The sequence below is a fragment of the Ranitomeya variabilis genome, chromosome 8 (assembly GCF_051348905.1).
Source record: "Ranitomeya variabilis isolate aRanVar5 chromosome 8, aRanVar5.hap1, whole genome shotgun sequence".
Classification (NCBI taxonomy): Eukaryota; Metazoa; Chordata; class Amphibia; order Anura; family Dendrobatidae; genus Ranitomeya; species Ranitomeya variabilis.
Genome location: NC_135239.1, coordinates 65684715 through 65697913, shown reverse-complemented (window position 1 = coordinate 65697913; position 13199 = coordinate 65684715). Strand labels below are relative to the sequence as shown.

The window sequence follows — 13199 nt, the reverse complement described above, 5'->3', positions numbered from 1 at the left end:
CTGCCCCTCTCTGCAACTTCCCCCCACATGCCGGGACGCATGCAGCCCACGGGCCATATGTTGTGCTGGTGAATATGCAGATACTGGGAGACAAAAGAGGGCGAATAGGGTCTTAACTGGTAACAACGTAGAAATACAGGAAAGTGGATCTGCTCACCTGATATGGTTGCACCTAAGCAACATGTATATCACATAACTCAGCTGCTGCAGGACATGAGTCCAAAAGGACTTAGGCAAAAAACAAATACGAGCGAAGTGTCACTCGATACGTTGATGATGAGAACCAACGACGAGATAGTATTCTTGAAAACTTTTATTTTAACAGGTTAATGAAGTCAACGCGTTTCGAGGTCAATGCAGGACCTCTTCATCAGGACGGAAACCTAATCCGCGCATAGTGACACTTCAACCAGATTTGTTTTTTACTCCCAATAGGTGGCACTAGAGAGACAGATTACTTTCTTCTAGAACAGTGTTCCCCAACCCCAGTCCTCAAGAGCCACCAGACAGATCATGTTTTCAGGATTTCCTTAGTATTGCACAAGTGATGTACAATGCTAAGGAAATCTTGAAAATGTGATCTTGCAAATATTTTCTTTTCGGTAGAATCCTGTGGCTTATAAGGGTATGTTTCCACTGTCAGGATGGCCGGCGGTATCGCCGCAGCGGCGAAGCCGCTCAGCGCTAAGCCCCGCCCCCTTTCTGGGACGCGATCATGCCGGATGTGTTAACTCTTCACATCCGGGATGATCGCTCTCTCCCATAGGGCCCTGTGATATGCCTTGCGGGGACGCTGCGTCCCCGCAAGGTGTACGGACATGCTGCGATCTGAAAAGACGCGCAGCATGTCCGGAGTCGCAGGGCCGCCGCGTGCGGGTTTCCACGCATAGTGGAGACGGGATTTCATAAAATCCCCTCCACTATGCTGGAACATCTGGACGCTGCTTGTTTGACGCTGCAGCTCTGCGCAGCGTCAAACAAGCAGCGTTTCCTGACCGTGGACACATACCCTAAGACTCAGTACACTAGTTAATAGTGTACAGAAGGCAAAACAGCTCCCAGTAGATGCATGTCAAAGGCTTCTCACCCAGGCCAACCAGTATCCTGCTCTGCACCGATGAAGGGAAAGACCTTGAAGCAGCTGTCTGTACACTGGTGCCTGTTCCTTTCCATAATCGCTAATGTCCAAATTCCATATATTGGACCATAATTATTAGAATATTGTATTTACTGTACTGTTTTTGGTTCAGACTCAAGCCCATCTATCCATGTAAATGTAAACTATACAATCATCTGTAATGCAGTGGTCTAAAAACCAAATGCGACAAGTGCATTGCCCAACCCAGGTATCGGCATGGCATTTTCTGTATTCCGCTAGTAAATTATTTTAATCCTGTGATCAAATGATAGATTTACTTTGTGGACAGCCTTAGAATTTAGTACAGTGGTTAATTACAACCTTTAAATAGGCCTTGTTCTCCACTGATGCTTTGTGTAATACTTGCTACTATTTTCCTTTTTTTTTTATCAGTGATTGCTTTTAGTCTAACATTACATGCTAAAGATAATTACAGATATAATCTATATAAATAAATAATATAACTAGACTAGTTTGATCTCTTTGCAATCTTGGAATATTTATGTATTTTGCACTTAGTTAATTGACAAGTCCTCATTAGCAGACCTGAATTAGAAAATACTAAATAATGCTTTTGTACATTGGTAGTAGTATAATCTCAAAGGGAGTCTGTCACCAGGTTTTTTCTACCTCCTCTAAGAGCAAAATAGTGTAGGGTCAAAGTCTCTGATTCCATCAACGTATCACTTAAAGGGCTGCTTGCTGCAGTTTTGATAAAAATCACTGTTTTATCTGCTGCATATCTCCCGGTTCTGTGAATGTTGAGTACTGGACAACCCCACCATCCATACCATGTTTCTGTGTACACTGTATACACTGTGCATAGGCAGAAAGCAGCCAATCAGTGGTAGAGGCAGCGTTATACAGGACACATAAATATGGAGGACTACCTGGCTGCATATTTACTAGTCCTCTAGTGATAATCTCATGTGAATAAAACCATGATTGTATCAAATCTACAGCAAGCAGCCCAGTAAGTGACAAATTCAGAAGTGGAATCAGGGTCTGAGTCTCTACATCATGGTGCTCTCAGATTAGGTGGCAAAACCATGACAAATTCCCTTTAATAAGCTTTTATAAAATCTCCATCATATCAAGCCATCATACCAGTTATACATATTATGAGCATGTCATCCTAGATTGGCTTTGGATATAATAAAACACATAGAGCTCGAACTTTTTCTACACAAAATTGCGCCTATTGCCTGATAGTAAGACCAAAGATGCTTCATGATAAAAGTGGCTAAACTACTCCAGTTTAACAATAGTAGGACATTTTTAGAAAGTTATATTTTCCTGTTGACCTGATCTTCATGGGAAGGGAGGGAGACGGGTGTTTTTACAAGCTTAAGTAATCTTTCAAAGTTACTTCCTTTTGTTACTTTATTCATGTAGAGACCGCAGGAATTCTGAATAGTACGGTATGTAACTCATCTGAGCTCACTGGAACCTACAGGGAAGGAACCGTGTCATCCTTCATTCATCCTGTCAAGTGTACCCTGCTGACAGCTGCAGTATTATCTCCTGTCCCTGCTACTGCTGCATGTGTTTCCCTTCTTCCTGATTTATTCATTTTTATGCCAGCAACTTTCCCAACATCACATGGTCACACCAGCATTGAAGGAACAGGGGCTCTGAAAGTTTTCATGTGTCTGGTTATACATTATGGAACATGCTTTTTTTTGTTTTTTTTTTAAAAAGGGTGGTCCAATGGACAAAGTCATTTTCCGCCTAAATCCCCACATAGCCCTCCAAATAGTATAATGGCCCCCACATAGCCCTCCAAATAGTATAATGGACCCCACATAGACCTCCATATAGTATAATGGTCCCCATATATTCTTCCATACAGTATTATGAGCCCCACATATTCCTCCATGCAGTATAATGGGCCCCCACATATTCCTCCATACAGTATAATGGTCCCCACATATTCCTCCATACAGTATTTTGGACCCCAGACAGTCCTCCATAGAGTATAATTGGCCCCAAACATTCCTCCATAAAGTATTATGGTCTCCACCTAGTTTTACATACAGTATTATGGGCCACAGACAGTCCTCCATACAGTATTAAGATCCCACATAGTCCTCTATACAGTATTATGTGTAGTGACCCAGTCCAGAGTGTGTCCGTCACTTTAAGTAATCCTGGATTGTGAGTGGCTTCCGTACAGTACAGCTCACTCTAACTGCCCCTCTACCTTATTCCCTGCATTTGTGAGCTGTAATTCTCCATCTCTAGTCACCTCCATTTTAGATGCAATGCATTTCTCATTTGCTGTGTTTTGGCGCCATCTAATGGTGAAAGTGTACAATGGCTCATAATTATTGATTTGTAAGGATCTGAGATGTGAATTCAGTGTCCTATTGGCCAGCTCCGAGTCACATGGTCAATAGGAGGAGCTGTTTTCCAGGCAAGTCTAGAATGTTCTTTAGTCTGAGGGATGCCTTCAGGGAGAGAAGAACACATGGTGAGGCTGTTTTTACCTCTCCTGCAGGCCTAAGAACCTGAGTTACCTCTCTAACCTGTACAGACATCATTCTAAAGTTTTTCTGACTGGTTTCACACAGATTTTACATTCAACTGTGCCATGACACACTGTGAAGTTAACCCCGAGTACAGGTCTGTAACCTCTAATTGCTGCGTCTACCTCCTTCTGTAAAATACCCAAAGACACTGTCCAGTGCTCTTAAAGCTCCAGACCCCAATCACATCTCAGTAAGTGTGAACTGTAATTCCCGTGGACTACCCATGAGACTGTTCCTTATTTGTTCCAAGTTATAATTTCCGTTCCTGCTGAAGTAAAAGCAACTGTCATCCCCAAGACCGGTGTGTGCCATAATTCCTTCGGCTGTGGACACCGTGTGGGGGTGGATAACAGGGAGCGTTCAGCCTAGTCATTACATTATGGACCCCACATAGTCATCCATACAATATTATGAGCCCCACATAGTCCTGTATACAGCATTATAGGCCCCACATAATCCTCTATACAGTATTATCGGCCCCACATAGTCCTCTATACAGTATAATGAGCCCCACGTAGTCCTACATACAGTATTTTGGGCGCTATATACTCCTCCATACATTATTATGGGCCCAATATTGTCCTCCATATATTATTATGGTCCCCATATAGTCCTACATTCATTTTTATAGGTCCCATGTAGTCCTCCATACATTATTATGAACCCCACAAAATAAATACTCACCTCTCACCATTTCCCTTGCTCCGGTCTCTTCTGCACATCTTGTGACCCTCTGCACTACTCGGCACAGAGGGCGCACTATAGTGATATTATCGCGTTCTCTGCACCGAGACTTCAAAGAGATCAGATGCAGAGGGGCAATGATGGGAGAAGGAGCGTTAGCTTATTGCTCCCTCTCCCATCATCATTGATTTCAACAGTATTTGCATCCAGGCCAATGATGCTGATACATCTGAAAGTATGATGGCGAGGGGATGGGCTAGGTGCCAGCGCTGTCACCGACCCATCTGACTCACAGGCCCCATAGGGCTGCGTGGTTTGCCGCCATTGGCGGTACTCCACTGTCCTTCTCTAGTTACACTGTCTGTTTTCCTATTTGTTTTCACTTGCTTTTTGATGACTCTTTGTTTGAGAATCTCAGTGCATGCTGGAGGCACTGCCGCAGCCCCTTCTCCATCCCTGAAACAAAGTTATCAGCGACGCTTGTTTCAGTGGCTGGACTAGTCCATGTGCACTGTGCAATGTGCACAATGACAGCGCGCACTCTCTTGCCACCTCCGATCGGCAGCAACGAACTGGCACCAGAGCACTTTGTTAGAATACCAGCACAATATATTTCATCAAGATGATTCAGAATGTACCTATAACTTTTTTTGTGATGTCATTACAAGGTCTAGATTTGAATAATGACCAAATGAAGCAAAAATCTATTAAAGTAAACAGTATATGTTTTATGGGTAGAAGGTGGAGCACACTCATGTTTTGAACTATTCTGATGATATTTAGCTTGTGTCCCAGTACTTTCATTAGTCCCAATCTTCAAATAAATATTATAATTTGTTACCAGTGTTGGTGCAAGGCTCGCACTGTCTGCTCAGGAGTCCTCAGCATTCTCGATTCCCACATAAGAAATGACAAAAAGCTTTCAATCAGCAACCAATGGGTGGAAGGAGCTCACTCCTTAGTAAGATGGAGGATTTCTTCTCTTGTGCCTGTCATTGATAGGACCCTTGAAGTCTGTCAATGCTTCAGCTAATAAAGTGTTAGTTTAAGAAAACTACATCAAATTGACAAGTGAGACCCTTCTGGAATAGGATCTGTCACGTTGCCATCACATAAGGCAGTATAAACCTGGGGACATATTACCTTCTAAGTTTTTTAAAATAACATATCAATCAGGAGAAAGGAAGTAGAGGAAAAAGATACTTAAGGCTTCATTCAGACATCAGTGATTTTTCTCATGCGGAAAAAAGAAACAATATTTATCAGAATTTTAGATCCAATTTTCATCAGTGTTTGGTCAGTATTTTAGTTTTAACCATCAGTAATTTTCTCTTGTGAAAAATAAATAAATAAACTGGAAATCCTCTCCTACCCATTGCAATGGACATTGTTCATTGTCCAGAGAACAATGCAGAAAATATATTGTTCACACTAGAGTACAAAGTAATGTTCTATTAAGAAGTAGTGGTTCAACGACTGGTATATACAGTAAGTAGTGTAGAGCAAATCATAGAGAACACTAAAAGAATCAGCAGTAGGAGCGAGTGATCACTACTGATGACGAGAAAGCAGGCATAATTCAAAGAGAGGAAATAGAACAAAAATGAAAATAAATAGGATTTAGGAGAGAGATAAAGAGGGAAACAATGTTATAAATGTGCAGAAGGTGGAATCATATAAGGATCCTAGACTGCAGCAATCGTATAAGAGTTAGTTACTCCGGATAACAAAACCCCTAAAAGTTGTGTAGGGCTTCATTGATGGTTAATGGCTTATTGAATATTATGATTATCAGCTGTAAGAACTTTATCCACATATATAAAAGTTTATAAAATATATCCATGTACATTTGTGTTTCTTTTTTCATGTTATCAGTCACAATTAGAGAAATCTGAAATTCAACTTTATTAATTCTGTGCAGGTAATTCGGAAAGGATGGTTAACTATAAGCAACATCAGTCTCATGAAAGGAGGTTCCAAGGACTACTGGTTTATTCTCACCGCCGAAAGCCTCTCTTGGTATAAAGATGATGAGGTGAGGAGCTTTGAAGTTTCTCTAGAGATTAAATGTGTATAGGAGTTTTGCTATATGGTTTTAGGTTATGCTCCTTCTCCACCATGATGTCCATGTTGGAGAAGGAACATGTCCTAAAACCATATAGCATTGGTGTACAGGGTTCTTTCTTAATTCCCTCCATATTAGGGCCAAAATACAATATCCTATTGTTTCCAGGGAAGAAAATTGCTGTCACCAAGAGCCGTCAGACAGCGGATTTCTGCTATCTCCCTAGAAAAGGCTTAGTGGAGCATTTATGTGTATTTTGGAGTTGGAAGAAAGGAAATATCTGCCTGTAAAGGAAGTGTGCGGCTGACAGCCATGCCATGTAAAGGGGAACTTAAAGGGGTTTTCCCCTCTCAGAAATCTGGGAATCCCTGAATTAAAATAATAGCAATATAACTGTTACTACTAATGAATGTGGTTCAATCAAAATGTTAATATGTTATTAAATGCTCAAAAATAAACAATATACAAGTAAATAAATAATAGAAACAGGTGGCACTTGCCCTTTCCGGGTCCGGTAATGCATTGCTGCCGCTGCTCTGGTGGTTGTTTGCTGTCGGCAGTGGTGACATGACATCAGCAGAGTTGCAGCCAATCAGTGGCTTGTGTTGTTTACATCAGCAGAGCCGCTGAGCCCAATGATTAGCTGCAGCGTTGCTGACCTGCAGCCAGTAAACAATAACTGGAGCAGCAAGGAGACCCACTACTAGACTGGAGGAGTTTGAGTACCATTGTTTCTATTATTTTTAACAGACACACCAGTGGCATGCAGAATTCTGAAAGAGGAAACCAATTTAAGAGTTTAAAATATAACTACTGCATATAAAAAAAAGGTTCCCAGCATTGGCATTTGTGAAATATCTACAGAAAATGCCATAAATGTTTGGTAGATGGGGGATTCCTTGCACTGATCCCACAATCATAGTTATTCTGTGCTCTCTCCATTCGTGTCTGTGGGACACAAACTTGTCAGGAGGGTATCCCTGTTCCCCTGATGGGTAGAAGTCCCAGAATTTTGACCTTTACCTTTGAGATATTGATGCTATGGATATGCCATGAATGTTTATAATAAGAGAACCCCTATAAGTTGAGGTTATTTTAGGGACATTTTAGAAAATAAACAAATCACGAGTAAAGTAATATTTTCTCTGTTACACTAAGAAAGCTTATTAAACTGATGTGGAAATGTTTACAAAATATCAACATGTTGCATTACTAATATTTTTAGCTATTCAATGCAATTATTTTTTTTCCATAATGAAGTCTTTGGTAATTAATGCAGAGGGATTTATCTTCATGTTCCCTTGACACTCCAATAAAACAATTTATATAACTTCATACTGGAGAGGTAATATTTGCTCATGGCTCTCAAATGTCAAAAATCCAAAAAGTATCAATGAAGCAGCCAAATTATCAGTCATTGACCACCAATGAGGATCTGACAAAGTAAATTCCTGGCTTCTATGAATGTATGTAAATAAATAATGTAATTGTCTATTGTTTCTTTGTATCTTTTATGTTTGTAAATATTTACCTTCTTTCTAAGTTACCGCATTGATATATATATATATATATATATATATATATATATATATATATATATATATATATATATATATATATATAAAACACATTTCTTTGTGATTATACCTAGAGGAGTGCGATGTAGTTTTAGGTGATTTTTACTAGAATAAAAAATGCACTTTCCAGGCAAGCCAAGGCGTTACATGTCTCATAAATGCTGGACCGAGCAGTATTTATTTGTAGCAGAGTCCATTGTTTCTTCAATTCTGATTGAAAGCTAAACACTAATGAAATTCAATTAGCGTCTCTGGCCAAAGTAGATATAAAAAAAAAAAATATTTCTTAATTCTTTAAGGCCACACGGATTACTCTTCCACATTTTCTGCTCTATGTTTTCTATTAATAAAAAAAATAAAATGTCTACATTGATCTGGAATGCATTTACATGATGTCGTGAGTTTTCCAGTTGGAATTTGAAAATGAGAACATCTGGTGTGTAGTGTTGTTACCCTCTGCAAACAGAGGGCCCCCAACGAGCCATGAAAATAAAGGCTCTGTTATCCTTTAGCTGTCACTCATAACGCTCACCACTGGAATGAGCCCAATTAAGGAGGCCCTCTGCCGGCTTCAGTTTACATTCAAGCATTACCTTTTTTTTTTTTTTTCCCAGAAAACACATGCTATGGATTTTGGAACACTACTTCATTTCAGTAAAGGAGTTTTTTTTTTTTTTTTTTTAAACTTAATACAACACACCATACTTTAAAGCAGATCTATCACCAGATTTCACAATGCAAAATGTATAGATTAATAATGAAAGCTCTTAAACCTGATAAGGCTACTTTGAAAATCTATGTGACAATTTTGGAATAAGCCTATGTAAAGGGTTCACTAATATTAATATAAATATATATATAACTCAAATGGAGCATTTTTGCCTAACAACTAAAATGTTGAGGATTATATAGCTGGATTTTTAAAGTAAGTATAGCAGCCTCATCAGGTTTAGAAAATCTGTTTAATAATGTATGCACTTTGTATGAAATCTGGTGACTGATTTGCTTTAATTTTGTGTCCCCCATCGTCATCTGTTGGGCACTGGATGTCTACAAAGCAGCTATATGCCTCTAGTACTACAATGTGACCTTTGCACAATACCTTGACTTGAGAAATAATTGGAATAGAAGTCTCATTCCAACTCTAGTAGTAGTAATGCGTGATTTACATTGACTGTTTAAGTGTGACCATGGCATTGTGTCAATGAAAATATCGCACTACTGCTACTACTACTACATTGGCGTCTAGTGAAACAACTGTTGTAAACTGGCATTGTGCCACTGAATGAATGAAGTCCATTGCAACTTTTGGTGCTATTTTTGCCATAGTTGAATTGATTTTCACACCATTGACAAGGGGAAACATAAATATGGCAGCATAAATATGATTTTAAAAAAATCTCTCCGCTAGTGCAGAATATACTTAATTTTGAGTTTTTACAGGCAAATGCAAAATAGTTTTTCTGATTGCATCACTATATATATATATATATATATATATATATATATATATATATATATAGTACAATTAGTAATTATGGCTTATAGGGCATGTAATTCCCTTTATAATTACCTTTACTGCTAATTATGGGTTTAGAATTCTATTATTGTTTATATACCAATAGTGGAATTCCCTTAAGGGGAAAAGGAGAGAGGATGGCGCCTTCTAAGAGTAATAAGTTTAAAAAAGAGAGGGAATCTGCTCACCTGATGGAGTTGTGCATATTTGGGCACAACTCCTAAAAATGCATGAAATAAATCCAATTGGTGCAGCCGACCTGGTGTGCTGATAGAAATTCTTCCAAGGGAATTCTGGCAGTGCGTAATGAAGATGAAGATACAAGGTAAAGGGCGCTCCCACGATAGCAGATGTAATCAAATTACCAGAGGAATAAAATAAAAATGTTTCGGCTGTATCCAGGCTTCTTCAGGTATCTGGTGCACCTGAAGAAGGCTGGATACAGCCGAAAATCATTTTTTTAAACTTATATTTTATTCTTCTGGTACTTTTTTGGTAATTTGATTACATCTGCTATCATGGGAGCGCCTTTCACCTGGTATCTTCACCCTCATTATTCTTTGTGTATTAATTATATGAATCTAGAATATAGCAAAAATATATTCTTTATAAAGATGACTTTGATTCCTTCTGAATTGGCAAAATTAGAATTCTAAATTCAGGTTGGGACCTATGTAGTTTTCATTTGCACTGTTTAGTATTGAGGCTTTTTTTTTTTTACAATGTGCGATAATTTCTTCTGATTACTTGTATTTTGACTATTTACCAGTAATATTTGCTTTACAAACAGGACGATGATATCTAATAAAGCAGTGCAACAAGGAGGCAGAAGGTGTTTTTATTGTGAGGTCAGCACCATTATGTCAGGTCTTTGCAGCTTGTCTCTCAGGAGACCATATAGGAAAGGCATTAGAACTAATAAAAATGTCGAGTACAGGTGGTTTTTCGGCTCTTGTGTTGTAGTTGCAGCTGAGGCTGTGGTACTGTGAATCATGATGTGGATGCTGCCACTGGCCGGTAGTCCCTCAGGCTGGGTTGTCATGTGACTGCCTGTCTGTGCCTGCTGTACAGGTGAGAGGATGTTCTGCACAGCAAGTGTAGACAGGCAGACACATGACAACTCCTTCCAGCCAGTCCCACGAGGATTCCATCGGCACATGCTGATAGGAAGGAGCCTACGTCTCACTTAGCACTTGGATGATTATCGCAGACAATGGGTACAATGAAGATCACAAGATATTGGTTTTAAAAGAACATACATTGCATTACAGAAGTTTGAAACTGATGAATTACACTTTATTCTCCATGAAATACAAGACATTACAAGCAGAAAGGCCAACAGTTCCCAGCAGAGTTTAATTTGCAGCGTGGCATTGTCACCGCCAACAAACAACAGTAGATTCTTCACATCATTTTTATAAACACTGTCATTATATGTAAATGAGGAAATGTAAAACATGCAAAAATGCTAATAAAGGATTACGGTAATTAGTGCAAGTGTACAAACTCTAAAAAAAAAATATTTGCAAGTGATAATACCTAAAAACAACCATTATTAATTATTATATGTTCTTAATAGTGAATGTATTAATTTTATTCTTTAAAGTGTAATGTAATAAGGCAGAAAAGGGAGACAGAAAATAGAAAAAAATGAAACAAAATGAAAAAAGTGTGTATATATGAATTTTTTTGTTTTGTTTTATTATGTATGTGTATATATATATATATATATATATATATATATATATATATATATATATATATATATATATATATATATACATACGTATACTGGTGTATAAAGGGGATCCTCACTCACTAGTTTTGATGTGCTGCCCCCTTTTTGGATTCTAATAATTATCTTTTTATTTACACAGTGATGCTGTTGCTGTTTTTCCGGATATATATGTGTATGTATATGTATATATGTGTGTATATATATGTATGTGTATGTATATATATATATACACCCATACATACAAATATATGCACACTTAACTATAATCCCAAACTACTCTATTTACAATTGAAGGGAATAAAAACTCTACATAAATGTGTTATTTTTTTAATATATTTTCATAAATGTACTTTGCTAGTAAATATGCAGTTTCATAGTTTCAGGTGGTCAGTATTCGTGCACTGCTAATAAGACCAATATGGAATGTGTCTTGCACATTAAGAAAAACAATACAGGAAAGGATAAAACTGTGAAAATTGAAGGGGCTATACCAGCGCTTTCCCATGAGGAGTCTGCAAAATGTCGGGGCCTCCTGCCCTACAATTGTGTAGCACATTGAGACCATGACACTGGATGTCTGCACTGACCTTGATTTTTGTTGGCCCCTTGCTCATCTATCGTTCTAGTGCAGATTATTATTTAGTGAGAGGGGTAAAAACAGAGGGTTAATGTGCACATAGCAAGTATGCACTATACATATTATATGTAGAGATGCTATGTTACATTGTCCCTTTTGGCGATATTACAGATGTTGTGGTAGGACTGTCTGGCTTTCTTGATAATCTGATGTCTTCCCTGTTGGAGTACACGTCCATTCTACAGACGTTTATTCTACAGACGTGCACACTGTGTGTGGTCTGCTGAGCCACAGATAAGATTAGTTACCTGAAGTTCTCTATTAGTTTGTATAAACATATTTGTAGGGGTCTAGGAGGCCAGCTACAGACAGGAAGCGCTATGGCCATGCTAACAGATGGGGAGCATGAGGGTGACATATGGAAGCTTTCTTCTCCAAAGCTGACTTCCCGTTATAATTAAGGGCAAAGTTTAACTTTGTTTTATACCTTTCCAGAAAGTGTCCGGTGCAGGGAAATGCATTAAGAACAGCTACTACTTTGTAAACCTTTCCGCTTAGTATACACATACGTATGTAAAGCAGCTAATGGCATTTTGTATATACCGTAGTATATTCATTTACTACAAGCTATTATTCCCATCTTACTCTCTCTCGATTATTCCTTTCTACTGCTCTTTACAATCATAACTGTTAAGTTTTAATTTATTTCTATTATTTTTTTTAGTTAACATTGCATGTTGCTTTAATAAATATGCCTATCAAAGGTGAAATAATGATGATAATAATATATACATACATATCTACATGCTAAGTAAAGCATATGGGAAAAACTCTTTTGTACAATCTATTGAAATCTCTATTCTGCTTATAGCCATGATGACCTATTGGATTTACTATTTCAATTGTTGGCACAAGATTGTTGTCCAGGATATTTTATGCAAGATGCCTGTAGGCTCCCAAACTGCTGTTACAGCTGCTTACTGGGTACCTTACTCTTGTTAGATCATTTGTTTGTATGAGTGCAAATCTAAAGCTTTGGTAAAAAAAAAAAAAAAAAAAAAAGATTTTGTCGAAATCACATTGTAAATTAATCCTGATCTAATAATATTGAGGCAGTAAAAGTCAAAGTTAGCACTTTATTCTACATGAGAAAGATAATAAATAAATACATATACACTTAGCATATGTGCACATAGATACATGTGCATAGTGTGTGTGTGTATAAATATATATACATATCTTTGTATATGTAAACATATATACCGTATATACTTATATGCAAATGCACTATATATAGTATAGATATATAAATACATGTACATAGTGCGTATATATTTATATATACTGTATATATAAACATATATACAAAT

The 13199-nt window shown here is 37.9% G+C and overlaps 1 protein-coding gene across 2 annotated transcripts in view; it reads left to right on the top strand.

Annotated features, from left to right (window-relative positions):
- DNM3 (dynamin 3) overlaps window positions 1–13199 on the top strand; it is a 499914-nt gene that overhangs the window by 112747 nt on the left and 373968 nt on the right. For both annotated transcript variants that reach the window (XM_077277662.1, XM_077277661.1), the window contains exon 11: window positions 6275–6388. In XM_077277662.1, the coding sequence (XP_077133777.1) occupies window positions 6275–6388 (114 nt within the window). The remainder of the gene's footprint in view (window positions 1–6274; window positions 6389–13199) is intronic.